Source organism: Pollachius pollachius (genome assembly GCF_949987615.1).
Source record: "Pollachius pollachius genome assembly, chromosome: 12".
NCBI lineage: Eukaryota > Metazoa > Chordata > Actinopteri > Gadiformes > Gadidae > Pollachius > Pollachius pollachius.
Window position 1 is genome coordinate 22,503,424 of NC_136945.1, and position 26,960 is coordinate 22,530,383.

Genomic DNA, 26,960 nt, shown 5'->3' on the forward strand with positions numbered 1-26,960 from the left:
GTGTGTGTGTGTGTGTGTGTGTGGTTATGTGTGTACGTGTGTTCACCAGGCGATCCAGGAGGCAGGATGTGAGGCACGGAGATCCATGGAGTCAGTGTCCCCAGTCAGACAACCGTGAGGATGACTCGATCACTCATTCATAATCACTCCTTCATAATCACTCCTTCACACTTTAACCAGCGGTAGTGGGACCGACCAACCAATGGTCAGCATGACATCCATAAAACATCTGGAGGAAGTGAGGAGGAGGCAGCAGGACATCAGCGTGTTCCCAGTGGCACTAACCATCCTGTTGTTGTTGTTGTTGTTGTTGCTCCTCCTGTTGTTGTTGCCAGAGTCGGACTCGGTGGAGACCAAGGTCCTGTACGGGGTGGAGGGGAACTCCACCTTCCTGGAGTGTGTGGCCAAGACACCGCAGGGGGACCTCCGCTGGACCGTCCACAGCACAGACCCCCAGAACAACAACCCCCAGACCACCAGACCCGGAGAGGGGGAGAGACAGGTGAGAGCACACCTGTCTGTCTGAATGGAGGGGGGGACACAGAGGGAGGGGTTACAAATCATTCTTTCTTTCTTTCTTTCTTTCTTTCTTTCTTTCTTTCTTTCTTTCTTTCTTTCTTTCTTTCTTTCTTTCTACTTTAAATGAAAAGGTATTTCATACATATAAATAACTAAAGACAAAATAACAAAGTATATCTCTAGTTGAAGCTATATACATTTCTGTATTAACATTTTGACTATCTCTCATCCACCTGTTCCTCTCTCTCTCTCTCTCGCTCTCTCTTCCTCTCTCTCGCTCTCTTTCTCTCTCTCTTCCGTTCTCTCTCTCTCTCTGTCTCTCTCTCTCTCTCTGTCTCTCTCTCTCTCCCCCTCCTCTCTCTCTCTGTGTCTCTCTCTCTCTCTCCCCCTTCTCTCTCTCTCTCTCTCTCTCCCTCTCTCTCTCTCTCTCTCTCTCTCTCTCCTCACCCACCTCTTCCTCTCAGCCTCCCAACGACGACGGCCGCTGCCACACCATCCATCGAGGGCTGCTGGTCCAACGCCTGGAGCTCACCGACGGGGGCTTCTACGCCTGCACCGCCCACGAGCACTCGTACAGCCAGGTGCTGGCCCGCTACCAGCTCCACGTCATCCCCCAGCGCAGCCTGCTGTCCGCGGGGGGCCGGCTCCACCACCACAACCTCAAACCCCTCCCGGTGGCCCTGGGCCCCGTGGCTCCCCGCGGACGCCCCCAACCCCGGAGCAGCTGGCTGGCCCAGGGCTTGGCCCCGCAGGAGGGCTCCTCCCGGGGCTACAAGGACCTGCTGCTGGCGGGCTCCAACAGCCTGAGCCAGGACCAGTACTGCGAGCAGCTGTGGTACCGCGAGAAGCGGCGGCAGCAGAAGCTCCGCGCGCTGAAGCTGAAGCAGGAGAGCAGGAAGGCCCGTGTGAGGAGGAACTACGCCCCCGGAGGGCCCCTCTAGGCCACGCCCCTCTAGGCCACGCCCCTCCAGGCCACGCCCACCAAATGCCCATAGCCACCACATGGGGTAAACCGTAGCTATATTAGCTCATTCAAACACAATTAAGGTTAACTTAGTCTAAACTTACCCTTTCCTTCCACCGCTACATTTAGCCTACTGGGAGATAGCCGTAGCTAAGGTTAGCATACTCCAAGCTAGCACCACCAGGTTAAGGCTAGCCTACTGTTAATTAACAAATCCATGGTTACCGTAGCTATATTAGCTAATTCAAGCACAATTAAGATTAACTTTCTGTAAATATACCCTTCCATGGCTACTGTGAGATAGCTGTAGCTAAGACTAGCGTACTCCAAGCTAGCCTACTGTTAAATAACACATCGATGGCTACCGTAGGCATATTAGTTAATTCAAGCATAATTAAGGTTCACTTACTGTAAACGTACCTGTCCATGGCTAGATTTTGCCGATAGCCGTAGCTAAGGTTAGCATACCCCAAGCTAGCACTACCAGGCTAAGGTTAGCCTACTGTTAAATAACACGTCCATGGTTAAGATTGGTCAACTTTAATCTCACAATTCCATTGGTGAGTTAACACTAAAATACTGTAATCTCACCCTACCGTAGCTGAGGCTGGCCTACTGCAGTCACACCCTGCTATCGATACCCCTGAATGTGAGCTATTAGTGTCCCGATCTTTGGATACACAAGTTAATTTATACGCTGATGATACACTGTTAGCTATTATCACAGTCTTGATAAACACCTTTCGTTTCACACACAGTTACAATAAGTACATCACTTTGTAACCACTTGCTGTTATGATTGTACATGGATTAACCTTTAAATTTTGTTCAAACTCAAATAGTTGGGACAGTGGACTACATGTTAAACCTCACAGTAATCTATCTAACAACCAGAACATGACGCATTGTGTTCAGGGCTTCACTGTTAATGATGAGATGGTGGGTCCATTGTCTCCGTGAGGGGGGGTAGACCAGATCACCTCCTGTATTCAAGATATTTACCAGTAGTATTCCGACCAATGGACTTGTTTCTATTAAAAAGGGAAGTCTTTGTTTGTATGTTTTTTGTTCTGCCGTGGACACGTTTGTTTAATGTCATATCCATCCTTACATGTCATTTTATTGTCAGTATTTTAATTGTGTTCTCAGAAGCTGAAAACGTTTAGTCACCCACTGCCTTTATGTCAATGGTTGCTAATCGAGATAATTCACATATACTACCGTTCAAAAGTTTGGGGTCACTTAGAAATGTCCTTTTTTAACATTAAATTAATCAGAAATACAGTCTAGACATTGTTAATGTGGTAAATGACTATTCTAGCCGTTAAGGGCTGACTTTTAATGGAGTATCTACACAGAGGCCCATTTCAAGCAATCATCCCTCCTGTGTTCTATTGGTACATTGTTTAGCTAATCATCTTAAAAGTCTAATTGATGATTAGAAAACCCTTGTGCGATTATGTTACCACAGCTGAGAACTGTTCAATAAAAGAGAGTTTTCATGGAAAATATGAAATTGTCTGGGTGACCCCAATCTTTTGAACGGTAGTGTACATAACATGTCTCAACATGTAAATATGTAGCCAGAACTATGACTTATATAAGAACAGCTATATAAAGGCTACTTATATAAGAAAGGCTTCTGTGGATACGTAGGCACATACGTATCCACAGAACTGAGTAGTTGAAAGCTGTGCCTTTATAAAACAAACGCAGAATACAAAACCAACACACTTTATCATCTATGTTTGTATACACAAGATGCCTTATATAAGATTAAGAAGAACAAGGACATGCTTCTGTTTTCTATGTAGCAGGATGTGTTTAACTCTTCACATGATGAAGTACAAAATGTGTTGAGTCTCTGTATTTACTCAGAGGTTACAGAGAGTGAAGACATTCAAGTCACCGTTCTCTAGTAAAACCGGTCTTGAAGGTGGGACAGAGCTAGTGAGAGATGCGATTGGATCGTTCAGAATTTGATTGACTAGTGAGAGGACTTGCTTACTGTTACAGTAGATTAGCACCCATCAGTGTTGTCATTGTGCTGAATCTTCTGTACCCTGCCACTCTGAATCAAACTCTGCTGTCTATCCACATGACATCTTGATCTAAGTGTAGTCAAACAAACCGCATGCTTGTAGAAGAGAGTGAATGAAGAGAGAGCGTTTTCGCATCGTGTTGTATTTTAAACCAGTGGTTTTGGCCTCAAACATAAATGCTGTGCGACACAGGCCTGCAAGACTCCAGCCTGAACACAGGTCTGAGCACAAGTGCACACAGAAAAAAAAAAATTTGCTTGACAATGCATCATGTATAGCTTATTAACATGTACTGTATTACTTATAACGGATCGTCACGTTAGTGTATATTAAAGAACTCTATTTTTGATAGGTTTTCCTTTCCATAATTGTTGCTAGTGTAACTATGTTGTGTGAAATAGCATTTTGGATGTCTTTATGTAAACTTGAGTACTTATATCTGTTCTAAAACATATTGACACTAGCGTGTTATTTAACGACACAACAATCTCATAGTTTGTGTGAAGTTCTGGTTATCGAGGTATTGGTGAGTCGGCGGTATAATCTATAACCTTAATAAAAAGAAGAAAGAATAAAAAGAACTGTAGTTTGTTAATCAGTTTTTTAGACACACTCACACACACACACGGAAGACCCATGTGTTGACCCATAAAAGCTCATGGTTCCAAAACTGGCAGTGAGGGAACCATGGAAACCATTATTTAATTAGAAACAAACACATTGTTGCTAGGATACAGATTGTATCCTAGATGGCATAATTAACACCTCCTAAATGCAGTGTTATTTTATAGTTCAATAACTTCCTTTGAGGAAAAATAGCCAGGCTATGCAATGGCTAGCATAAGACGAGTCAAGGTAAATTGTTATCTTTCCTTAAATTACGCTTAAGTATTCATTTAATTGAGTGCAGGCAAAAACGCACAAACCACGACCAGGGACAGGGAGTCATGGCTGCGGGGCAGGAAGTGGATGGCGCCGGGCAGGAAGTGGGCCTGGAGAGGGCGATGAGCGCGACCACGTGTGACGTCTTCAACGAGCTGCGTCTGGGGGGGCAGCTGTGTGACGCGGTCATAGAGGCGGAGGGGAGCCAGTTCAACGCCCACAAGAACATCCTGTGTGGCTGCAGTCCCTACTTCAGGTGAGACGAAGATCTCAGACATCATCCTCCTCTTCGTCCGGTGAAGGGTCTGTTAAGCACAGGAGCGTGTGTGTGTGTGTGTCTGTGTGTGTGTGTGTGTGTGTGTGTCTGTGTGTGTGTGTGTGTGTGTGTGTGTGTGTGTGTGTGTGTGAGTTACGCCTGTGCATGGTGTGACGTTCCGTGTGATCGTCGATGTTGGAATGTGTGCGTGTTTGTGCGGCTGTGTAGATGTATATGTATTTGTTAGTGTGTTTGTTTAGCCATGTGTGTGTGTGTGTGTGTGTGTGTGTGCGTTGGCTAGTGCATGAGATGAGTATAATAGATAACATATAAACTAATACAGATGCCGTATTCTTCCATATGAATACATTCGGTATTCCATGTATTCACATGCTGACCGTGTCAGCCCCTCCTCTAGTTTGGGCGCCCCCTGATTCCCCCACAATGCCCCTCTCTCCTGCAGGGCCCTGTTCACCAGCGCGGGCGCCCCTCCCCGACCGGCGGGGGTGTACCCCATCCCGGGCGTGACGGCAGACACCATGCAGTCGCTCCTGGAGTACGCCTACACCCGGCGGCTGGCCGTCACCGGGGACAACGTGGAGGCCCTGCTGGTGGCGGCCGACTACCTCTCGGTGCCGGGCGCCGTGCGGGCCTGCTGCCGCTACCTGGGCGCCAGGCTCAGCGTGGACAACGTGGTGGGCGTCTGGCGGCTGACCGCCCACTACCCGCTGCCCAGGCTGCGGCGCCGGGCCTACCGGTTCATGCTGCGCTGCTTCGAGGAGGTGGCGGGCGCCTCGGAGGAGTTCCCCGAGCTAGCCGCGGGGGAGCTGGAGCGCCTCCTGGGGGAGGACGGCCTCAACGCCGCCCGGGAGGAGGCCGTGTTCGAGGCGCTGCTGCGCTGGATCTCCCACGACGAGGAGGGCCGACGGGGCCACCTCGCACAGCTGCTGCTCAAGGTGAGCCGGGGGCCCCTGACACACCTCAGGGCTTTAGGAGGGGCCCCTGACACACCTCAGGGCTTTAGGGGGGGCCCCTGACACACCTCAGGGCTTTAGGAGGGGGGGGGGCCCTGACACACCTCAGGGCTTTAGGAGGGGCCCCTGACACACCTCAGGGCTTTAGGAGGGGCCCCTGACACACCTCAGGGCTTTAGGAGGGGCCCCTGACACACCTCAGGGCTTTAGGAGGGTAGGGGGCCCCTGACACACCTCAGGGCTTTAGGAGGGTAGGGGGCCCCTGACACACCTCAGGGCTTTAGGGGGGGCCCCTGACACACCTCAGGGCTTTAGGAGGGCCCCTGACACACCTCAGGGCTTTAGGGGGGCCCCTGACACACCTCAGGGCTTTAGGAGGGTAGGGGGCCCCTGACACACCTCAGGGCTTTAGGAGGGTAGGGGGCCCCTGACACACCTCAGGGCTTTAGGGGGGGCCCCTGACACACCTCAGGGCTTTAGGAGGGGCCCCTGACACACCTCAGGGCTTTAGGAGGGGCCTCTGACACACCTCAGGGCTTTAGGAGGGGCCCCTGATACACCTCAGGGCTTTAGGAGGGTAGGGGGCCCCTGACACACCTCAGGGCCTTAGGAGGGGCCCCTGACACACCTCAGGGCCTTAGGAGGGGCCCCTGACACACCTCAGTGCTTTAGGGGGGGGCTTTACTCCGGGGCCTTGCGATACTCCCCCCCCCGGGGGAGACACCTGGACCTCGACACAGCTCGTGACTGATGTGTGTGGGTGTGTGTGCGTCGCAGGTCCGCATGGGTCTGATGGACGCCGGCTACTTCTGGAGCCGCGTGGAGAAGCACCCCCTGGTGCGGCGCGACGGGCGCTGCCGCCCCGCCGTCACCGAGGTGCTCCGCGTGCTGCGGGGGGGCCCCCCCCCCCGCCCGCCTGGACGTCCTCAACCCCCTGACCCGCCCCCGCCTGCCGCCCGCCGTGCTGCTGGCCGTGGGCGGCTGGAGCGGCGGCGCGCCCACCAGCAGCGTGGAGTCGTACGACGCGCGCGCCGACCGCTGGGTGGGCGTGACCGTCGAGGGGGAGGAGCCGAGGGCGTACCACGGCGCCGTCGTCCTGGGCGACGCCCTCTACCTCGTGGGCGGCTTCGACGGCGTCCGCTGCTTCAACAGCGTGCGGCGCTTCGACGCGGCGGCCCGCCGCTGGCGCGCGGCGGCGCCCATGCACGCGCGGCGCTGCTACGTGAGCGTGGCGGCGCTGGACGGCTGCGTCTACGCCATGGGCGGCTTCGACGGCCACGAGCGGCTCAGCAGCCTGGAGCGCTACCGGCCCCACGGGAACCAGTGGACGCCGCTGGCCGCCATGAGCGAGGCCCGCAGCGACGCCAGCGCCGCCACGCTCCACGGCAAGGTGAGACCGCCAGGTGAGGGCCAGGTGACAACGAGGTGAGAGCCAGGTGAGGGCCAGGTGAGGGCCAGGTGAGAGCCAGGTGACCACCAGGTGAGACCGCCAGGTGAGAGCCAGGTGACCACCAGGTGAGAGCCAGGTGACCACCAGGTGAGACCACCAGGTGAGACCGCCAGGTGAGAGCCAGGTGACCACCAGGTGAGACCGCCAGGTGAGAGCCAGGTGACCACCAGGTGAGAGCCAGGTGACCACCAGGTGAGACCACCAGGTGAGACCGCCAGGTGAGGGCCAGGTGACAACGAGGTGAGAGCCAGGTGAGGGCCAGGTGAGGGCCAGGTGAGAGCCAGGTGACCACCAGGTGAGACCGCCAGGTGAGAGCCAGGTGACCACCAGGTGAGAGCCAGGTGACCACCAGGTGAGACCACCACGTGAGACCGCCAGGTGAGAGCCCCCAACACCAGGTGAGAGCCAGGTGACCACCAGGTGAGAGCCAGGTGACCACCAGGTGAGACCACCAGGTGAGACCGCCAGGTGAGAGCCCCCAACACCAGGTGAGAGCCAGGTGACCACCAGGTGAGAGCCAGGTGAGAGCCAGGTGACCACCAGGTGAGACCGCCAGGTGAGAGCCTCCACCACCACCAGGTGAGAGCCTCCATCACCAGGTGAGAGCCTCCATCACCAGGTGAGAGCCTCTATCACCAGGTGAGAGCCTCCATCACCAGGTAAGAGCCAGCCCCATCACCAGGTGAGAGCCAGCGCTGCGCTCTATTGGCCGAGCCTAATTGAATCAGTGCTCCGGTTATTGCAGAACGTGCATCACTCCACACACACGTTCCAGTAAATCACCGTGAACTTGAGACCACCCAAGATCTCACCGGCGCACCGTAAAAACAAATGATTTTGAGCAACACGACCTTGTGTAAGGCTTGAGACCTCTGAGTACTTTGTTATGTTTGAACACACACCACGGGAATGCACATGAGAGGAATTAGGTATGGAACAAAATCAAAGCAGGAAAAAAACGAGTTTTTCTTTATTAGAAGAAAGCTGAGATGTAAAGGTGTGTTTGGAGAGCTGGAGATGAAGGTATCAAACCAGTGTGTGTGTGTGTGTGTGTGTGTGTGTGTGCGTTTGCGCGTGCGTGTGCGCGTGTATGTGTGTGACATCGCGGTCTTCAGGTGTACATCTGCGGGGGGTTCAACGGCTCCGCGTGTCTCCAGAGCGCCGAGTGCTACGACCCGCAGGCCGACCAGTGGACCCTCATCGCCCCCATGGGCGGGCCCCGCAGCGGGGTGGGGGTCACGGCCTACAGGGACCAGGTCTACGCGGTCCGTTTCCATGGCAACACACCTCACGCTCTCTCACACACATGCAAATAGGTATTGGCCTAAATATTTGCATTTTTTTTAAGGTTTAAGTTCCATTCTGGAATTGTGCGCATGCACCTGTCTGTCTGTCTGTCTGTCTGTCTGTCTGTCTGTCTGTCTGTCTGTCTGTCTGTCTGTCCGTCTGTCCGTCTGTCCGTCCGTCCGTCCGTCTGTCTGTCTGTCTGTCTGTCTGTCTGTCTGCTTGACGCTGTCGTCTCCCTCCTGTTCCGCTCTCCAGCTGGGCGGCTTCAACGGTGCGGCGCGCCTGCGCAGCGTGGAGGCGTACAGTCCAGAGACCAACGCGTGGCGCGCGGTGCCCTCCATGCTCAACGCGCGCAGCAACTTCGGCGTGGAGGTGCTGGAGGGCCGGCTGTACGTGGCGGGGGGCTACAACGGACGACCTTCAACGACCTGCCACGCCGAGCGCTACGACGACACGACGGCGGCGTGGAGCACCGTGCGCGACATGGCCGTGTACCGCAGCGCGCTCAGCTGCTGCGTGGTCACGGGACTGGCCAATGTGGCCGAGTACGCCTTCCCACGCCCGCCGCTGGCCCGGCCCGGACACCCGGACGCCCGGAAAGACGATTAATTAAACTGCACGAGTTCCTTGATGACTTTTCTAGACTTATACTATTTTTATGCTACTACCAACTATATTGATATGATTAATACTTCCACCACTTACACTAATACTCTACGAGTGAAATATGTATTACATTTATTTCAATTCAACTTTGTTTAACTTTTTTACATTGAGCAATTGATAATAGCCTATATTTTATTTGATGTGTACTGCTATTACAATTTAATTGTACCTTTGGTATAAAATAAGTAGGCTAACCAGTCTAATATAATATAATATAATATAATATAATATAATATAATATAATATAATATAATATAATATAATATAATATAATATAAAATGATAAAACATAATTTAATATAATTTAATCAATTGAATAGAATAGAACAGAAAATAAATACACATTTTGACCGGACGAGGGCGCTGTGGCCTGGCGGACACCAGCCGTCGAGCGTTTGCCTCTGCGAGTCCTGCTCCGGAAGTGACGTACTCGCTTGATCTCTGAGCTCGAGCGGAGTCGGAGGGAAGCGCGCGCTTGATCGGAACTGAAAGCTGAAGGTACCTGAGGTCCGCGCGCCACGCCGGGTACGCACACCTTACACCTGGGCCACCAAAGACAGCGTTGGACTGGAAACATAAGGTACACAACGCAGGACAGAACAGCGTATTGCGAAGTTGTGCTCTTGACAGCAGAGTTGCTAGCGGACGAGCTAGGGGCGCTCTCCTTCAGTGCGCATGGGTCGCGCACAAGGGTGTTTATGTTCTGCCAAGTTATGCTACGTATCAAAATGTGCTACCTAGTGGTTCTGCGCGTGGTCATGCCGACACTATTGAGGGCAGTGAGAGCGTCGTTCGACAGAAGGTATTGGTCTGCAGGTCCAATGCGCTACCAAACACATGAGGTAGCACTTTTCGATAGGGTAGTTGTATACAGTGTTCTGCCGGCTGTCTGCTCCCTTGTCAGTCCATCGATCCCGATCAACACATGCTGCCCTATGTGTTTGGTAGCGTATTGGATCCGTAGGTCTGTCGAACGATGCTCCCACTGCAGAAGGACGTTGTTGTACACCACTACTCACTCCATGTACGTTGTTAGCATATTTCGATACCGTATTACAACGTCTGTATTGGAGATTTCAGGGGAACAGTTTGTGTACTACTACACTGGTCAATATGCAGGCATGCGTCTGCGCAGAACCACCAAGTAGCACATTTGGATTTGGATAGGTGGCCTAACTTGGCAGTGCGCCGTCTGAGCACTTTTCACGGAGCTTTGCCTCGTGCGGTTGAATCCCCGACGTACTCGAGCCCAGCTAAGGCCTTCCCATATTTATAGATCCCTCACCAGCCCACCCTCGCGGAGTCCAGAGCCAGAGGCGTGCCGGCTGCGTCCCATGACCCAGTGAGTGTCTGCTGGGTGGCGGTGTGCGGGTAAGCAGTGAGTGCTGCTGTTGCAGGTGGTGTCCCGGCGGATCGTGTGTCCCACGGGTCGAGTCCCGGCCCTGCCATGGCCGCTCCCAACCTGCAGCAACCCAGCTTCCTCCTGGTGGGTCCCTGCGCCGCTCTCCCCCTCAGTGATGGATGCATAAATGTATCCCACCCATACGACCTGCTTGTGTATACGTTTTACTTTGAAGCAGACGAGCTTCAATGCTTGTATTGATTGTCTTGCTCCTGACATTACGATGTCATGTACCCGATGTTTGGTACTGAAATCTTTGCTTTGTCATTTACTTTAGCGTCAGCGTTTAATCTGTTGATTTGTTGTGGTCTCTGCAATGGTCGTATGAGAGCCAAGGTTGTGTAAATCAGTGTAACAGTTAGTGTGCATAGAGGGCCATAACATTGTAGGCTTTGAATTAATTGAAATATCGTCAATATGTCGTCACCCTGTATCGATTCATTCATCTGCTTCGGTCCCCAGGCCAACCTGAAATCCGACTCCACAACCAAGCCTCTACTACAGCGATGCCAGGATTTGGTGAAAGTCATCAATGACTACCCCGCCAAGGTACCATCGACCCACGATGTCCTTCAGAACCTCTGTCCTGGCTAGACTCGTAGCAGCGCGCTAAAGGCTTTCCTCCACGCCGTATACGGTCATATTACTGTAATCTAGGTTGAGTGTCTTGGGGGAACAGGTTTGCATCCATGCCGAGCAGGCGGTATGTTCTCCCCGGGGTTGTGCTCCCTGGGGCGGGTCAGGCCAGGGATAACGGCCCCTTTAAGGCTGGAGCCTCTGTAGTCTGAACAGCTGCTGCTCTCTGAGTCAGCAGACAGTGACTGGCTCTCACTGTCTCTCTGCTCTCGCTGGAATGTAACCTTTGTCTTGTGCAAAGGTTTGCTTTCCCCTGTTGCATAAAAAAATTCCACCCTTAATACACCACTCTTATCAATATATTGGGTTATTTTTGTATTTTTTTGCAAAGTAATTTTTCAAAGTAGCATTTGTTGTGGAAGTTATCTTAAAAATGTTATTACAAGTCATTTATTTAGACACAGACCATGAGTTAAAGAGGAAATAGATGGACAGTATTATGGTCAGGGTGTTTGACTCTTGGATGAAAGGTTCTGGGTTTGAACCTGCATGTATGCAGTCTACCTTCTTAATACCATATATATAACTATGGATAACAGTGTCTGTGAAACAAATGAATAGTGTGATTGTTGTCAGTTCAGACCGAGCCAGGTTCTAAACAACAGTAGAGCAGCTGTCCCACTGCTGTCGCCCCAACAGAGGGTGGGCATGAGATTAACATAGATCCTGTCAACATAGACACTGTCACCGCTTTGTGTTCCACCCAGAGACGGAATTCAATTAGCATTCTGTGCCCGCTGACTAAAGACGGTTAATGTTACTGGGGTAGGATGGTGGTTTCTCACATTGTATCTCACATTTCTATAGATGCTGCTTGCATAGGGTGCATATTACTATTGCACGTAAATACAGATAATATAATTAGAGTAAAAGGAAGGGTTTAGTGTAGTGTGTGTGTGTACATTATCATGTTTGTGTGTTGATACGATGGTGTGTGTGTGTTTGTGTGTGTGTGTGTGCGTGTGCGTGTGCGTGCATGTCCAGGAGCTGCATGCTATCTTCCCCTGGCTGGTGGAGAGCGTGTTCGGCAGCCTGGACGGGATCCTCGCCGGGTGGAACCTGCGTTCCATTCCCTCCCGGGGCAACGGCTACAACCTAGTGCTGGACTTCCTGGACCCCAGGTCAGTCCACGAGCGACAGACGCCACATAGAGGCCCAGCCTTCAGCGTGGAACACGACATGGCCTCTGAGACTGTTGAAGCTATGTAGGCCTTTTGGTTTCCTGTCAGCCAATCTCTTCAATCGCTTTGAGACTGTTACTATGAGTCAGGCCTGTGCCTGACTCATAGTTACCAGGCGAGTCACTCAATAGAATGACTCGACTGGTAGCCTTCCAATGTTAGCTGTTTGATTGGGAAACCAGCAGCGGTAGAAATGTTGACCTCGCGGTGCAAACAGGTTTTCAACCACTCTGGGATATTTTTTCTAACCAAGGGCTTCTGGGAAGTTGAGTCTTTGTGATGATTTAATTTTGTCTCCTGGTTTGCATGGTAGCTGAAATCCATATTGACTCTTTGGGTTTTTCTCCACAGTGGTCCGATGATGAAGCTTGTGTACAAACTTCAGGCGGAGGAGTACAAGTATGAAGTCTCTGTCAGTCATCTGCCTGTAAGAGAAAGAACTACAGTTCTCTTTTATGAATCACCTCATTCAGTTGTGTGTTCATGTTTCCAGCGTCACTATTCTTGTATCCACTGCCTCCTTATTGTTTCGCCTGTGTTTATGAAGTCGACATGTAACATTTGCTTACGCTCACATAAACTTTGCTGCGTTGCAACATGCTAGGACTTTTATTTTGAAATTATGGAATTGTTGACCTCTGATAGAGTGGCCCCTGGAACCCTGTTGTAGAAATAGTTGTGTATTTGAAGGCCTGGTTGTTTGTTGCAGGGCCCGGTGAAGACGTCCATCCAGGAAGGCGTCCTCCCAGACTGCCCTCTGTTCCACAACAAGCTGCAGTTCGCCAGGTCCGGGCTGCTTCCACTAAGTATCCTTCAAAGTAAAAGCCCCCCCTCCTCCTCCATGGCTCTGAATCCATTTAGAGCAAGTGGTGCCTGGATTACATGAACAGCTCTATGACTTTGCATTTTAACTATGCATTTTAACCGTATCCATGACGATGCTCAATGCCTATTGGCGGGAGAACTAATTGTTAAATATAGTGTTGTATGTTCGAGTTGATCTCCTTAACCTTCTGCAGATCCGTTTGAATACTACATGTTCAACTTCGCCCACAGTCTCCTCACAGTAAAGGTACAACATGTCTTCTTCATTGAGTTAGAAGGTTAAAATATTTAGTTCCATTTAGAGAAGGTAGTCTGTTGCCCTCAGGCGGCTGTCCTTAAAATTGCAGTGAGAAAGTGCTGTTTGTTTTGGTGTTTAATGTTTGATTGTTAACACAGACTTTTGTGTAGCGAACAGTCTGTTTATTATTTTCCTTTTAACTGCAGCAAGCGCAGCCATGCTATGCATGTTGAATATTCCATGTTTATTGTCGTGGTAGTTCACCATCTCCCCGTAGTTCCTCCCTCTGAGAGTCACTCAGTATGATTGCAGCCTGGCAGCAGTGTGGTCTGACCGGTGAACCGTCTACCTGTGCGTTCTCAGTGCAGTCCTCCAGGCCAGCAGGGGAGCTGTACAGACTCCGCCTACTTCATGCTGGTGGACACCTACCTGAAGTACTTCCTACCTACAGTGGGGGTGGTCCCGCCCTCTCCCTTCTCCGACTCCAGGGGTTCTGTCACCACTCCGTCTCCAAGGTACGCGCCCAGCACCTCAGCACATCATGGCTGCTCCCAACCAAGCCCCCACCCCAGCGAGTTCTACCAGCATCCAATGCGGAAGTGACAAACATTGCACCGGGTGGCCACTACGAGGCGGTACCAAAAGGGAGCAATTCTTCGTTGACTCACATGTTAAACAGGCTGTTTTCACCGTCTTATTAAACCTATTTACAGCCTGGTCCAAAAAAACATTCTAGTCAGTATGTTTAGTTCATATCTCCATGACAACACTGAGGGGGGTGAATCTTTTTTAGGAGGCTAGTTTTTATTTTATTGGAGGTTAAATTGTATGAATAATTAGGGGCGCGGCCTCTTGCGTGACAGCTAGCCGCTGACTCTCGCTCTCTGTACGTCACCTAGATGGGCGTATCAATGCCCTTTTTTGGCTAAAGGAAATGAGGCGGAGTCAAACTATGACGGGTCAAATTAAGATGGCGATGCGCATAAACCAAGAGAATTGGATGCAGTTGGAATAACTGAGGTCTGCCCGGATGCTTCATCCATTTTATATACTATCTATGCTCCCAACCAATCAAGATCAAGCCTGTGCTTATGGCAACAAACCAGACAATGATGACAACCCAAAAGTGTGTGTGATAGAGATGAACTGTTCTTTTGGATATCTTCAAGTTTTGTGTCCTTTTTTAGGGGTTATCATCAACCTAAAATAACAAGTAAATGGATAATACCTGTAGATCGGTTAGGTTTGAATGCATGAGGTTGGTTCCATAGGTAGAGAACAAGTGTGGCAATATAAATAAGGTGTATGTGAACTTGTTTTTATCACCATTTCAGAGTAAACAATCAATATGAAATAGTTGTTTATTTTGTAGACTCAGTCCATTGGGCTAGATAGATAGATAAACATTTATTGCCCCAAGGGGAATTTGTCTTGCACTTGTGCTTATATGTGCTTGAATACATATAAGCACAAACTGCACATATAAACACAAAGCCGTACACATACAGACTCAGACAATGATAGACAGAACGACAGACTAAGACAAACAAATAAAGACTAAACAATCCATCACAGGGTAGCTGGACGCACACTCTTCCTTAAGGCTGATGTCTTGAGTAAGAGCTCCAGGGTGACCCTCTGTGCTGTGCTCCCTCAGGCCCCAGAGCGTGTCGTTTGCGGGCTACGGCGTGCACAGCCCCAGCCTCCTGAAGCACCACATCTTCCACCAGCCCTCGGCCACCGCGGACCCGGCGGCTCAGGAGATCTGGAGATCAGAGACGCTGTTGCAGGTCGGGGTCCCCAGCGCCGCACAGGGCCGTCCTCAAGGCTTTCTAGTTGAACAAGTTAAAAAAGGACACTTTGAAACACAGAACCTCATAAATTTGATTTTAGAGGAAAAAAGAGAATTGGTGATACAAAACAAGTCTGGTTTAATCATTAACAGATCAACAAGCTAAACACTTTTTTTTTATCCTAACACCAGATAGATTTGTTTTGTTTTTTTTTCTTCTGAAGAGAATAAACAAAGATTGGTCTTATAATTCTTGGACATGTCAACAAGTGTACGTTGCTCTTCTTTTTGTTCTCTGGACCCCAGATGTTTGTGGAGGTGTGGCTCCACCACTACTCTCTGGAGATGTACCAGAAGCTGCAGTCCCCCCAGGTGAAGGTAGGCTGCATGGCACACCTCCAGCCTCTCCCCCTCTCTCTCTCCCCCTCTCTCTCTCCCTCCCTCTCTCCCCCCCTCTCCCATACACTCTCTCTTGCGGGCACTCCTCTCCTCTACTGCACCCTGGCTACGCTCCGGCTGGCTACCACTGCACCTGGTCTCTAACGCACACACACACACACACACGCGCACGCACACGTGTACATACACAAATTGATGCAAAGAGGATGCTGGGGACATTAGCATAGGGTAGGTGCTAGGATTTGACTCACGGAACGATGACTTACCTGAGGGAACCTGGTCACTTCACGAAGGAGATGTGGTTGATAGGACAACCGTCAAGCTTAATGAAATAAGAATAGTAGTAAAAAGTTTGACCATTCACGTAATTCACGTAATAATTCTTTCGCAGAAACATACAGGCCGTAGTTCACAGCGGGCGTATACTCTCTGAAATAGCCAGGCTTGATGGTTCTCCTTTAATCATGACTGGCCTGGGGTAGGCCTGGATGTGGCATCAGTTCTACAGCTGGCTATAGTTTTAATTTGTAATTCTCTTCAGATTCACACCAAAGGCCATGGGTTTGGTAAGAACTCTGGGATTATTTTCAACCATGCTGAAATCCCCAAAGCCTTGCCAATTCACTCTGTCAAGCCAAACTAACAGAAATCTACCGTGTGATGGTAAAACACTGATTATTGCCCCACGTTCACGCAACGCAAGGCGGTTACAGACCCCTTACGTCCCTGCGGACCCTCCTTGCGTCCACCGCAAGGACCTGACGTGCGCCTCCCTAAAATCGTAACCTTCCATTGAGGCGACGCAGCAGCAAGGGCTGTGATTGGTCCGCTTACTAAAACCCGACGCAGAACCATAAAGGTTCACGACAGCATCGAAGCGTCTGCGTGGTCGTTGCGTTGCGTGAATGCGAAACCATAATCAGCCCGTAAGATTTTGTTATGACATCACTCCACCATTAACCAATCACAAACCAGCCTTTAGTTTGATCATCTAATGATTGGTTGCTATCGTTCTAGAGTTTGGCCTCACGCAATTGTAGTAACCCAAAACAGGGAGACATTTCCCTTGTTATTAATTCACCACGATGCTTTAGTGTGATCAAACCACACTAGCCCTGTGATAGACTTTTGTCAGGGCAACATGATAATGTGTTGTGTTTCTGCTGTTGGGTATTTGTTATCAGTGGGACCTGTCCAATGCGGACTCCCCACAGCTTCACCTCTCTCCGTAGTAGTCCTTCTGTTTCCCCTCCTCACACCTCACTCTCGTACTGTGAGCATGCTGCAAGGCTGTCACCAAATACGCCTCCATCTCCCTCCATCGCTCTCTCTATCTTTTTCTCTCTCCATCTCTGTCTCCATGTCACCTATCTGTCCCTAACTCTCCTCTATCTGTCCTTCTTCCATGCCTCTCCATTGTATAACCCCCTCCCTGACGTGGGGTATGACCAGCATAGAGCCACTCTCATTGTAGGACTGCCGCGACAAGTGCAGTAAGCCCTTGTCCAGACTAGTACGCGGGCACTAGGGAATAAACATTTACTTGCATCTCCTTCCCTGCTCCAACACACATTTACCGAAAGATAGAATGCCTTGATCCTGCACCCACCCAAACACTGGATCTGATTCTGCCTGCTCGACCAGTACCCGTCCCTCCGATGGTTGCGTCTGTGAGCCGTCCGTACAGGGTTCTGACCAAGTCGGCTCTATGCTGGCATGTCCTGCTGTGTGTGTATTTGCATGTCGTCCACTCTAGTGTTTTTGTGTACCGTAACAATGAGTCCTGTGATGTGTGTAACCGATCTGTCCGTTGGCCCTCCGTGACTGGATGTTGCGTGGTTGGTTGTGTGAGAACGTCCTCTCCCATTTACTACAGTGCTGGGATTAACTCCAGCAATACAGCGCCCCCTGTTGGCACTTTGAGATAACTGTTTCAGCACCCTGCTGTTCCCCATTCATCTCTGAAAGAATCGTTGTTGGTTATCTAATGTGAGTCAAATCGGATTGATCAAATAGAACTGGAGCCAGCAGGTTTGTTACGTTGTTGTTGCTAATTGTTCTCCGGTCTGGGCATCAGGCGAGCGCTGGCAGACCGTGACGTGCAGTAGAGGAAGGTCTCCAGGCGACCGCCTAGTCTAGTTCTGGTCCGTTGCTATGTAACTTCTGTTGACCATGAAGTGTAGTTCAGGTAGGTTGCTAGGTGACCACGTGGTCCGGTAGTGATTTGTTACCGTTACTGACTGGAAATCAGTACGATTCATTTATTTTTATTTTACAATTCAATAGTTAAATAAAGAAGTTTATACTATAAATTAATCTCAACACATCGGCCTGGCCTAAAGGAAAGAGCAGTGTTTATGTTGACTGCTTCCAATGTTGTGTTGGTCATACTAAAGAATGGTTTATTTCTTTTTTTAGTGAATAAAACACAACATAAGGAACTTAATAAATTATAAAAATCAAACATTAACTCGCAATATTGGTCAAAATAATCGCACTTAGATTATTTCCCCGAATCATTCAGCCCCAGTAGTCTGGTCCTGGTCGGTTGACTTCTGTTGACCATGAAGCGTAGTCCAGGTACGTTGCTAGGTGATGTAGGGTGAGGATGGAGGACTGAAGTGACTCTCCTCCAAGGTGACCGTCTCACCCTCAGCCCGCTCATACAGTGTGTTCCAACGGTCAGTATCTCTGTTTACACATTGTCTCTCCTTTTGTCCCTTTGATCCTCATTTCCTCCTTCCAAATGTTCTCCCAAACAACCTCCTGAACCTTTCTCCTTTTTATTTGTCCCTGTCCTTCTTTTCCACTGTTCTCACGTTTTCCTTCCACTTGTATCCCTGTTCCTCCTCTTCGTCCACGTGTTGTCCTCCTCCTCCTCCTCCTCCTCCTCCTGGTGGTCTCTGGGGGTACAGCTGGCGCTGCTGCAGTATCGGCTCTGTATGTCCAGCATGCCGTGTCCACCTCCCCCCCCATCAGGCTCTGGGACCCTGCACACCTACCAAGTACTGTTACCTTTACACTCAGCCCCGCCCTGCTCCCCGCCCTGCTCCCCGCTCCTCCCCGCCCGGCTGGGCTCTCCCCGGGGGGGTCCAACCCAGGTCGCGGGATGCAAGGTGCTCTTACACCAGCCGACCACCCAACGGCCACCTCGGGTGAATCACATCTACCCCCCTGCTACGGGTTACCACCGAGATGGCCGGCAGGTGAGCCAGGCCTATGGTCGCCGCTGGCATTGGCCTGGGCCGTCCTGTAATGGAGGTCGAGGCTCACGGCTTCCGTTCAGGCCACGCCTCTGTTGCGCAGCCGTACTGTGATTGGCAGAGCGCCATGGTGACGACGGCCTCCTAAATAGTGACTGCCGATTGGTGGAAACGTGCCGGCGGTTGGTCTAAGAGCACCTGCAGGGTTCCTGTCTAGAATACTTCTCTTAGTTAGGGCGAAGCGCTTCCTCTTAATTACGAAGATAATGAGGTGCAAATTCAACCATATTCCATACAGACTATTAGAATTACTAATGAATGCATAAAGAAAAACAATATCCACTAATCACTTTATTGTTCAAAGCCTGCCCGATTAATTCATGCTCGAAGGCCATTGATTGGTCCGAGTCCCGGCGTATCATAGAGAAGTATCCTAGATGGCGAGGCGCTACCTGGGTAGGACTAGTCTCCGAGCCGAACTGGACTGGTTTGTTTGTGATGTTGCTGTGCTCATACAATCATTTTAAAGCATGTCGCTCAACGCCTGCAGTGCTTTGCGGCTTTTTCTTCTCTTGTTTGTAAGTCGTGTGTGTATAAGTGTTTTCCATTCAGGAGGGAACAGTATGAGTGCTTACATCTCCCCTGCATTATGTGGCTGGTATGCAGGGAGAAACGGGGCACGGTGTAGATGGCTCGGGGCACGGTGTAGATGGCTCGGGGCACGGTTTAGCTGGCTCGGGGCACGGTGTAGATGGCTCGGGGCACGGTGTAGATGGCTCGGGGCACGGTTTAGCTGGCTCGGGGCACGGTGTAGATGGCTCGGGGCACGGTGTAGATGGCTCGGGGCACGGTGTAGATGGCTCGGGGCATGGTGGTTTGGATGGTGAAGCAGGAAGGGGTCTTGATGCCGTGCTTCATTCTCTCTAGTCTGGCTTCCACCAGCAGATCAGAGAGAATCGAGGTCCACGCACTACTGCACCACAGTCAAACACATCAAAAACACATCAGAACACAGGTCATTGAGAAATGTCAATTGTACCTATCAATTATTTATGATGGCATTCGATTTTCATATACTAAAAAAAAATTAACAAGAAATTTTAGGCAAGGAATCTTTTGACTCTAGATCTTCATTGAGGCTAATTATATACATTTTATGATTAAAATGTATGCAACAAATAATCATACAAATATATATCAGAAATTCAAATGTTAACTTATTTTAGTGTCTTTCATGAATATATAAAAAGTATTAAGATCCTCCATAAATGTCCATAAAGGTTTCTCAGGCCTCGGGGGGGGGGGGGGGGGGCTGAGCTCTGAGCTCTGAATGCGATGTGTGAACGATGGTTATCCGGTGGCTGGTTGGCTGAGTCTTAATTAACTATCACTGTGCAGCGTTGCGATTTGCCGATTCACGACGAGCTTGCTGCTGATTGGCCGATCCCCCTCTAGCCCCGTGTAACCCGCCTTCCTTCCAGGAGCCCTTCAGCCCGACGGAGGAGCACGTGATGGTGGTGCGCCTCCTGGTGAAGCACCTCCACGCCTTCTCCTGCAGCCTGCGGCCGGAGCAGCTGGCCGCCTCGCCCTCCACGCCCTCCCACACCAGCCCCCTGGAGGAGTTCAAGAGGTGGGCCTCCATCGGTGGGCGTCTTGGTCGCTCCGTCACACGCACGCACGCACACACACACACACGCACGTTCGCGTCCGCACACACACACACACGTACGAGTACGCACACACACGCACACACGTACGAGTACGCGCGCACATGTACGCGTACGCACACATGTACGCACACACATGTACGCACGCACGCACACACACACGTACGCACACATGTATGCTACACACGCACACACATCTACACGCACATTTGTACGTAGACACGCGTGCAAACATGTACACACATACACACACCCACGTATGCACACACACACATGTACACACACGTGCACACATGTGTACACACACGTGCACACATGTGTACACACACATGTGCACACATGTAAGCACACACACACACACACATGTACACACACATGCATGCACACACACACACACACACATGTGCACACGTATGTACGTCCACCGCCCCAGGCCTGTAGCTCCGTGGTTCTCTGCCTCCAGGGTGGTGGTGCAGCGGTTCGTCCAGCAGAAGCTCTATCTCTTCCTCCAGCACTGCTTCGGCCACTGGCCTCTGGACCCCTCCTTCAGAGCCGTAAGCCCCTCCCCCCCGGTCCACACTCACCCCTACGTCAGCACTGAGGCCTTCGTGCTGACACTACTGCGCCATATTTAACATCCGCTATTATTTAATGTCTGTTTAAATTAGGAAAAGGATTAAGTATTGATTGGATATTTGACATTGATCTTGATGTACAGTTTAAAATCCTGACTGTGTTCGTGTGGGTTTGCTCTGTACTAATTAAACGACTTGATGAAGACGTATAGCCAAGGCCTTACCGTTTAGCGGGGGTGGCGACTGGGGTGTGGCGGTTAATGTACCGTCCGTGTGCCAGGTGCTGGAGACCTGGCTGAGCTACATCCAGCCCTGGAGGTACACGGGGGAGAAGGCCCACCCGCAGCTGGACCTGAGCCGCACCGTGCCGGACCGATGGTGAGGAGGAGCCGAGGTCCCTGTCGAGCTGGAGCCAGCCCTCAGCCCGGTCTTCGTCAGCCAGCCGGCGTTGTAGTAGCCATGACGACCGGATGCTTACGGAGCTAGAACCAACAGTTCAGCTGGCCGTACAGTAACCGCGATCCACGGATACTCTCAGAACTAGATCCAACAGTCAGAACAAGTTATAGTAACCATGACGACCGGAGTCCTCCAGAGCTAGAATCGACTTGGGGTGGGGAAAAATAATCGATTCTTCGATGCATCGCGATTCTCTCTAGGACGATTCCGTCTCGATGCAGATCAATTAATAATCGGAATTAAAAATAAATAAAAAATTGTTCGCCTGCTGCAACGTTCTGTTCGGGATAATTTTTGTAATTTTAAAATTATTTAATTAATCTTCAGTGTGTATTGGCCAATCTGATTTGAAGATTTGAAGACTCTTTATCTGAAGCCACTTCAGATAAAGGATGGTACCACATGACCCGAAGCACCTGTCCTTAACGTGTTCTGGTCTCTGTTCTCCCTGTCAGGGGTTCCTTCGTGAGGAGAACCTGCTCACCACCTGTCCTGTTCTCTCTGTTCTCTGTGTTCTCCGTGTCAGGGGTTCCTTCGTGGAGGAGAACCTGCTCATGTACACCAAGCTGTTCCAGGGGTTCCTGAACCGGGCCATCCGCACCGACCTGGTCAACGCCAAGAACGCCCTGATGGTGTTCAGGGCGGCCAAGGTCTTCTCCCAGATGAACCTGCCCGACATGATCCAGAAGGGTGAGGGCCACCAGCGCCACGCAGCTTCCCGGTGTTTACGTGCGTCGCCGTGGTTACTGTCGGAGTCACCCCGAGCGGTCTACGAATATGCTTTCCCCAGATCTTACCAGATGCCAAACGCCCACATTTTATTTGCTGAGACGCCTGACTTTCGGCTACCGAGCAGAATAAACGCAAAGATGTGACGATGTTGAGATCCACGAGGCTTTGCAGAGAGTCTAGAAATGTATTTTGACCACCAGTTAGCGTTGGACCATCGATGGTTATTTAATGAACACTTGGTTCTGGTTTCCGCTCGGTCACCTCTTTAAACGGCTGCATGGTTCCCCTTCGTGTTGTCCCCCCCGTTAAGCACTGTGTACCGCGGTGTGTGTGTGTGTGTGTGTGGAGGGCCCTTCATCAATAGAGCTCGGTTTGTCTCCCCCCCCCCCCCCCCCCAGGGGAGCGGCTCTTCCTGGAGCCGGAGCACGTCCTCCACCACCGGCAGCCGCGCGGCTTCATGACCCCCACCCTGGGCGGCGGCGGCGGCGGCGGGGGCGGCGGCGGCTTCCCGTCGTCGCGGCAGCGGGCGGTGCCGGACAGCGTGTTCCGGGTGAAGAGCCACGTGTACGCGCTGGAGGGCCAGGACTGCCAGTACAAGCAGATGTTCGGCGCCGACCTCCGGGGCACGGTGAGCGCTGACCTCACGCCTCGACCGGGGGGTGTCAGAGGGTGGGGTCTGGGTCCGGGCGCCACGGGGCTCAGGGGGTACAACTGAGCACAAATGGATGCACCTTTCTCGTTCCAGGTGAAAACCTGCTCATTTATTTATGACAGATGTTTTTATAATTTAATATTAAGTGTGTAATAAATTATATTTTAACGTAATGCAGTGTCAGACAGCGACCCCACGCCGGTCGGATGGCAAACCACAGCACCTTAACTCACACACTTTCCGTACTGCCCTGGTGTGCCTAGGTCCTGGGGTTCATCCAGATGATCGCCCCCCCCCCATGTCTAACACCGTGCTGCCCTCTAGGTCCTCAGGTTCATCCAGATGATCGCCCCCCCCATGTCTAACACCCTCCTGCCCTCTAGGTCCTCAGGTTCATCCAGATGATCGCCCCCCCCATGTCTAACACCCTCCTGCCCTCTAGGTCCTCAGGTTCATCCAGATGATCGCCCCCCCCCCATGTCTATCACCGTGTTGCCCTCTAGGTCCTCAGGTTCATCCAGATGATCGCCCCCCCCCCCATGTCTAACACCGTGTTGGTCTCTAGGTCCTCAGGTTCATCCAGATGATCGCCCCCCCCATGTCTAACACCGTGTTGCCCTCTAGGTCCTCAGGTTCATCCAGATGATCGCCCAGGCCCGACAGACGGCCAAGAGGATCTCGGACCGCTCCCAGGAGGCGGCCGCCAACACCTCCTTCCTGTCGTGGTTCGGGATGGGCTCGGCCGACCCCAACCACGCCTACGGCGGCTCGGAGATGGACGAGGCGGGGGAGAACGTCAAGAAGACCCACGAGTTCCTGGACCGGGCGCTGGAGAACCTGTGCCAGATCTTCAAGGTGCCTTAGTTTGTGTTCCCCAGCTTGGTGACGTCTAACAGATAGAGGGAGCGTCAACTCATCAATATCAGGAGGAGGAGGATGGAGTACTCCACCGATTTATACCTGTTCTAATGGTAGCATTGTAACCATCCACATGTAGTGTAGTTAGCGTTAGCCCTGGACCTAGCCTTGTGTTGACCTGTGTGTGTGTGTGTGTGTGTGTGTGTGTGTGTGTGTGTGTGTGTGTGTGTGTGTGTGTGTGTGTGTGTGTGTGTGTGTGTGTGTGTGTGTGTGTGTGTGTGTGTGTGTGTGTGCGCGTGTCGCCCCCCTCCAGCTGAACGCCGGGCAGCTGAGTCAGATCCTCTCCACCCTGGGTCTGTCCCAGGACAGCGTCGGCTCCAACCAGCTGCCGGACTGCGTCCAGGGGGAGGACGGCCTCATCCTCACCGACCTGGGGCGCCTGCAGGTCAGCGGGGGGGTGGGGTGTGTGAGGGGAGAGTGTGTGTGGGGGGGGGGGGGGGGTGTAGTGGTGAGGGCAGGGGTGGGTACACTATTTCGGGACGAAATTCGAACGGGACCCACAAGACAAGGAAAAGTGTGTTTGTAATTACATCAGAATCTGGGATCTTTTCGTTTAAACAAAAGGATTTTGAATTCTGGTTTCCTTGCGCACGATTCCCTGCCCCCTACCCGCTCCTAAATTAAATGCATCTGTTTTTCCTGTAGGTATTTTTGGGATAAAAGCTTCATTACTAAATATAAACGTCTACACAGTTGAGCTGCAGGTCAGTAGGGAGATGTGGGAAGCTCCTATCCACTGAATTTTTTTTGTTTTACTGGATGTACGGCATTTCTGAGATCTTAAAGTCTGAGTTAAAATATATATTCTAAAGGAAGGATGCCTAAAAGTAGACTGCAGACATTGGGGTTCAACCAGGCAAACCAAAACCACTAGAATATCATCCCACTAAAGAAGCTGTGTGTGTGTGTGCGTGCGTGTGCGTGCGTGCGAGAGAGGGCTGGGCGATTAATCGAATTTTGATCGTGATTTCGATTTTAGCGTCAGACTATCACAAAATTAACATCGATTTTTTTTATTTTTTTTTATTTAATGTTTTATAGAAAGTGCAGAACAGCTGGATACATATCTGTATATCATATTAGATTGGAACATTTTCTTTTTGACCATTTTGTGTACTTTTTTTAAGGCGAAATTTCTCAGTTACAAGTATTTTTTGGGAGAGACATGCTGAATAAATACATGTATTCAAACTCAAAAACAATCGTTTGAATAATCGTGATTTCAATATTGATCAAAATAATTGTGATTATGATTTTTCCCATAATCAAGCAGCCCTAGTGTGTGTGTGTGTGTGTGTGTGTGTGTAAGAGTGAGAGATAGTGTGTTGACGCCCTGCTGGTCTCTGTGCAGATCATCAACGGGCTGCGGCGCTTTGAGATCCAGTACCAGGGAGACCCCGAGCTTCAGCCCATCAGGAGCTACGAGAACGCCGCGCTGGTCCGCCTGTTCTACCGGGTGTCCTCGCTCCTCAACCAGAGGGTAGGCCCACGCTCACATTGCCTTATGCTAATGTTGCGCTCGCTAACGCGGTGTCATAGATAAATATGCTGACTAGATATCGCATTCGGCTGCCAAGCATGCGTCAACAATGCCGCCATCTTGCCTCGGGGTAACAACCTGAACGAATGAACGAAGGTCCGATGGGCCAGAGGTCCTCCCTCAGTCTAAATCGCCATATGTTTTTAAGCGATAGACGCAGAAGAAGCGTGTTTATTAAGAAGAATTAGATTAAAAATATATAGATGTTGTATTTTTTATTTATTTTTACCATCATTACCATGAACACACGTGTGACGTATCTCATAAACCAAACCCGCTTGAAGATGCTTAAGAAGGTGATTTAGAGTTTCTCGGACGTTCATCCGTCCAGGTGGTTGCCAAGACGGCGGCAGCATTGACTCGTACGTTCCCCTGACCAGCTCAGGTCACATCTAGTCAGTGTGTATGGTGTCAGGCTAGCATTGCGGTATGCTAATGTTGCGCTCGCTAACGCCTCGTGCCCACTGCATCCGTCCGTTGACTGATCCCCATTGACTTTGAATGGGGACGGCCGCGCAATGCATTGTGGGTCCGTGCGCTCCGTTGGAGCCTTCGGCGCCGTCAAAAAGTTGAAAAACGTTCAACCTCTTTCGGCAGCGACGGATCCGTCATCCAATCAGATCGCGTTATGCAAATGTAAGCCCTGTGACACGACTCGGGCTCTGACGACCCTGGAAAGCTCCCCCGTCCGTCAGCCACGCCTTCCAACGTCCTGACTGACGGTGGGCACGAGGCGTACCAGTACGAGGTTAACCGTCGTTCAACTTCCAGCTGATTGATTGATTGTACCCCCCCCCCCCCTTCCCCGCCGCAGTTCGGCGGCCACATGACGGCGCTGTGCTCCAGGCCGGACTTCCTGGGCCGTCTGGGGCGCCACTACCTGGAGAGCCCGGCCTCCCCGCGGCTCGCCAAGAGCGTGGTGACGCGGCGGACGCTGGAGCGCAGCCGCCGCCCGGGCCTCAGCCTGCGGCCGCTGGCCAGCTACCGCACACTGCTGCTCGTCCTGCTGCTCTACCTGCTGGGGGCGCTGGTGTCCCTGGGGCCCGTCTACAGCACCCTGCTGCTCCTGGCCGGGGCCCTTCTCCACGGCCTCCTCCTCACGCTGCTGGGAGACAAGCTCAAGTCGCTCTAGGGCCTGGGGGGCCCCCACAAACAACGGCCACGCACCTGCTAACAAACGAAACTCTTCAACCGGCAGCCCGACACAGGCGTGTCGGGCTGCCGGTTGAAGAGTTTCGTTTGTTGCCGATAAACGTTCTGCCGAGGTCAACCGCGCGTCTGAAGAACGCGTCCGCTCACCGCTGAGTATTTGCCTTCTGGACGGTGTTTCTACAGCTGTTCAGGTTAACTAATTAGAACTTCCTAGCTTTTTTTGATGGGTTTTGTAACCTATTTTAACGGTCTAACCTGTAATTATTTTTTATATATATTTTCTTGGACCTCGTTGACCGGTCCAGAACATGACGAAGGCATGGATTGTCTATCTTTCAGTGGACAGTGAGGAACGTTCTCAATAAATCAATCTTTTTGCAGCATGTGTTGTCGGTTTGGTTTGTATCTGACCTTCTACATGAGCTGGGAAGAAACTGGTGCATTAGGCAGGGAAGGTAACGACACCCTTTTCTTTTGACCAAAGAATGTGTTGACTTATGGTATTAAATCGATTTTTTTAAGACCTTTACAATACGTAAATCGAGCAAT

The 26,960-nt window shown here is 51.1% G+C and overlaps 3 protein-coding genes across 6 annotated transcripts in view; all 3 read left to right on the forward strand.

The window, feature by feature from the left end:
• The window catches only part of LOC307083758 (uncharacterized protein), a 46,412-nt gene extending 42,348 nt beyond the window's left edge, over positions 1–4,064 (forward strand). The window contains exons 8-10 of the mRNA XM_079747711.1: positions 50–114; positions 336–502; positions 984–4,064. Coding sequence (XP_079603837.1) covers positions 50–114; positions 336–502; positions 984–1,460 — 709 coding nt within the window. The 3' untranslated portion in view covers positions 1,461–4,064. The remainder of the gene's footprint in view (positions 1–49; positions 115–335; positions 503–983) is intronic.
• A 408-nt stretch (positions 4,065–4,472) lies between these two features.
• Positions 4,473–8,983, forward strand: LOC307083759 (kelch-like protein 10; the record flags this gene model as incomplete). Its single annotated transcript, XM_079747712.1, is given in 6 exon segments — positions 4,473–4,663; positions 5,127–5,619; positions 6,415–6,531; positions 6,533–7,027; positions 8,203–8,352; positions 8,630–8,983. Coding segments are annotated over 6 exon segments (1,800 nt in total).
• A 498-nt stretch (positions 8,984–9,481) lies between these two features.
• smpd4 (sphingomyelin phosphodiesterase 4) lies at positions 9,482–26,428 on the forward strand. Of its 4 annotated transcripts, none has more exons than XR_013812289.1 (20): positions 9,482–9,620; positions 10,317–10,526; positions 10,905–10,991; positions 12,063–12,199; positions 12,611–12,686; positions 12,969–13,065; positions 13,279–13,331; positions 13,686–13,837; positions 14,980–15,112; positions 15,421–15,492; positions 18,429–18,518; positions 20,198–20,346; positions 20,847–20,937; positions 21,239–21,336; positions 21,944–22,107; positions 22,548–22,777; positions 23,434–23,656; positions 23,973–24,104; positions 25,071–25,199; positions 26,074–26,210. XR_013812289.1 is itself a non-coding variant. In XM_079747968.1 (20 exons), exons 2-20 carry the CDS (start codon positions 10,488–10,490, stop codon positions 26,389–26,391), a joined length of 2,478 nt encoding a protein of 825 aa, XP_079604094.1. In that variant the 5' UTR covers positions 9,482–9,620; positions 10,317–10,487; the 3' UTR covers positions 26,392–26,428. The 4 variants fall into 4 exon arrangements, 3 of the variants coding, with proteins under 3 accessions (XP_079604094.1, XP_079604095.1, XP_079604096.1); XM_079747968.1 differs by having other exon boundaries at positions 23,426–23,656; positions 26,074–26,428; XM_079747969.1 differs by lacking the exon at positions 18,429–18,518 and having other exon boundaries at positions 23,426–23,656; positions 26,074–26,428.
• Positions 26,429–26,960: the final 532 nt, after the last annotated feature.

Coding starts and splice junctions, on each gene's coding strand:
- smpd4 (XM_079747968.1), top strand. CDS start 10,488: ATGGCCGCTCCCAACCTGCAGCAACCCAGCTTCCTCCTG. Junction 12,687..12,968: donor TCTCTGTCAGTCATCTGCCT/GTAAGAGAAAGA, acceptor TGTTTGTTGCAG/GGCCCGGTGAAGACGTCCAT. Junction 21,337..21,943: donor CGCACCGTGCCGGACCGATG/GTGAGGAGGAGC, acceptor TCTCCGTGTCAG/GGGTTCCTTCGTGGAGGAGA.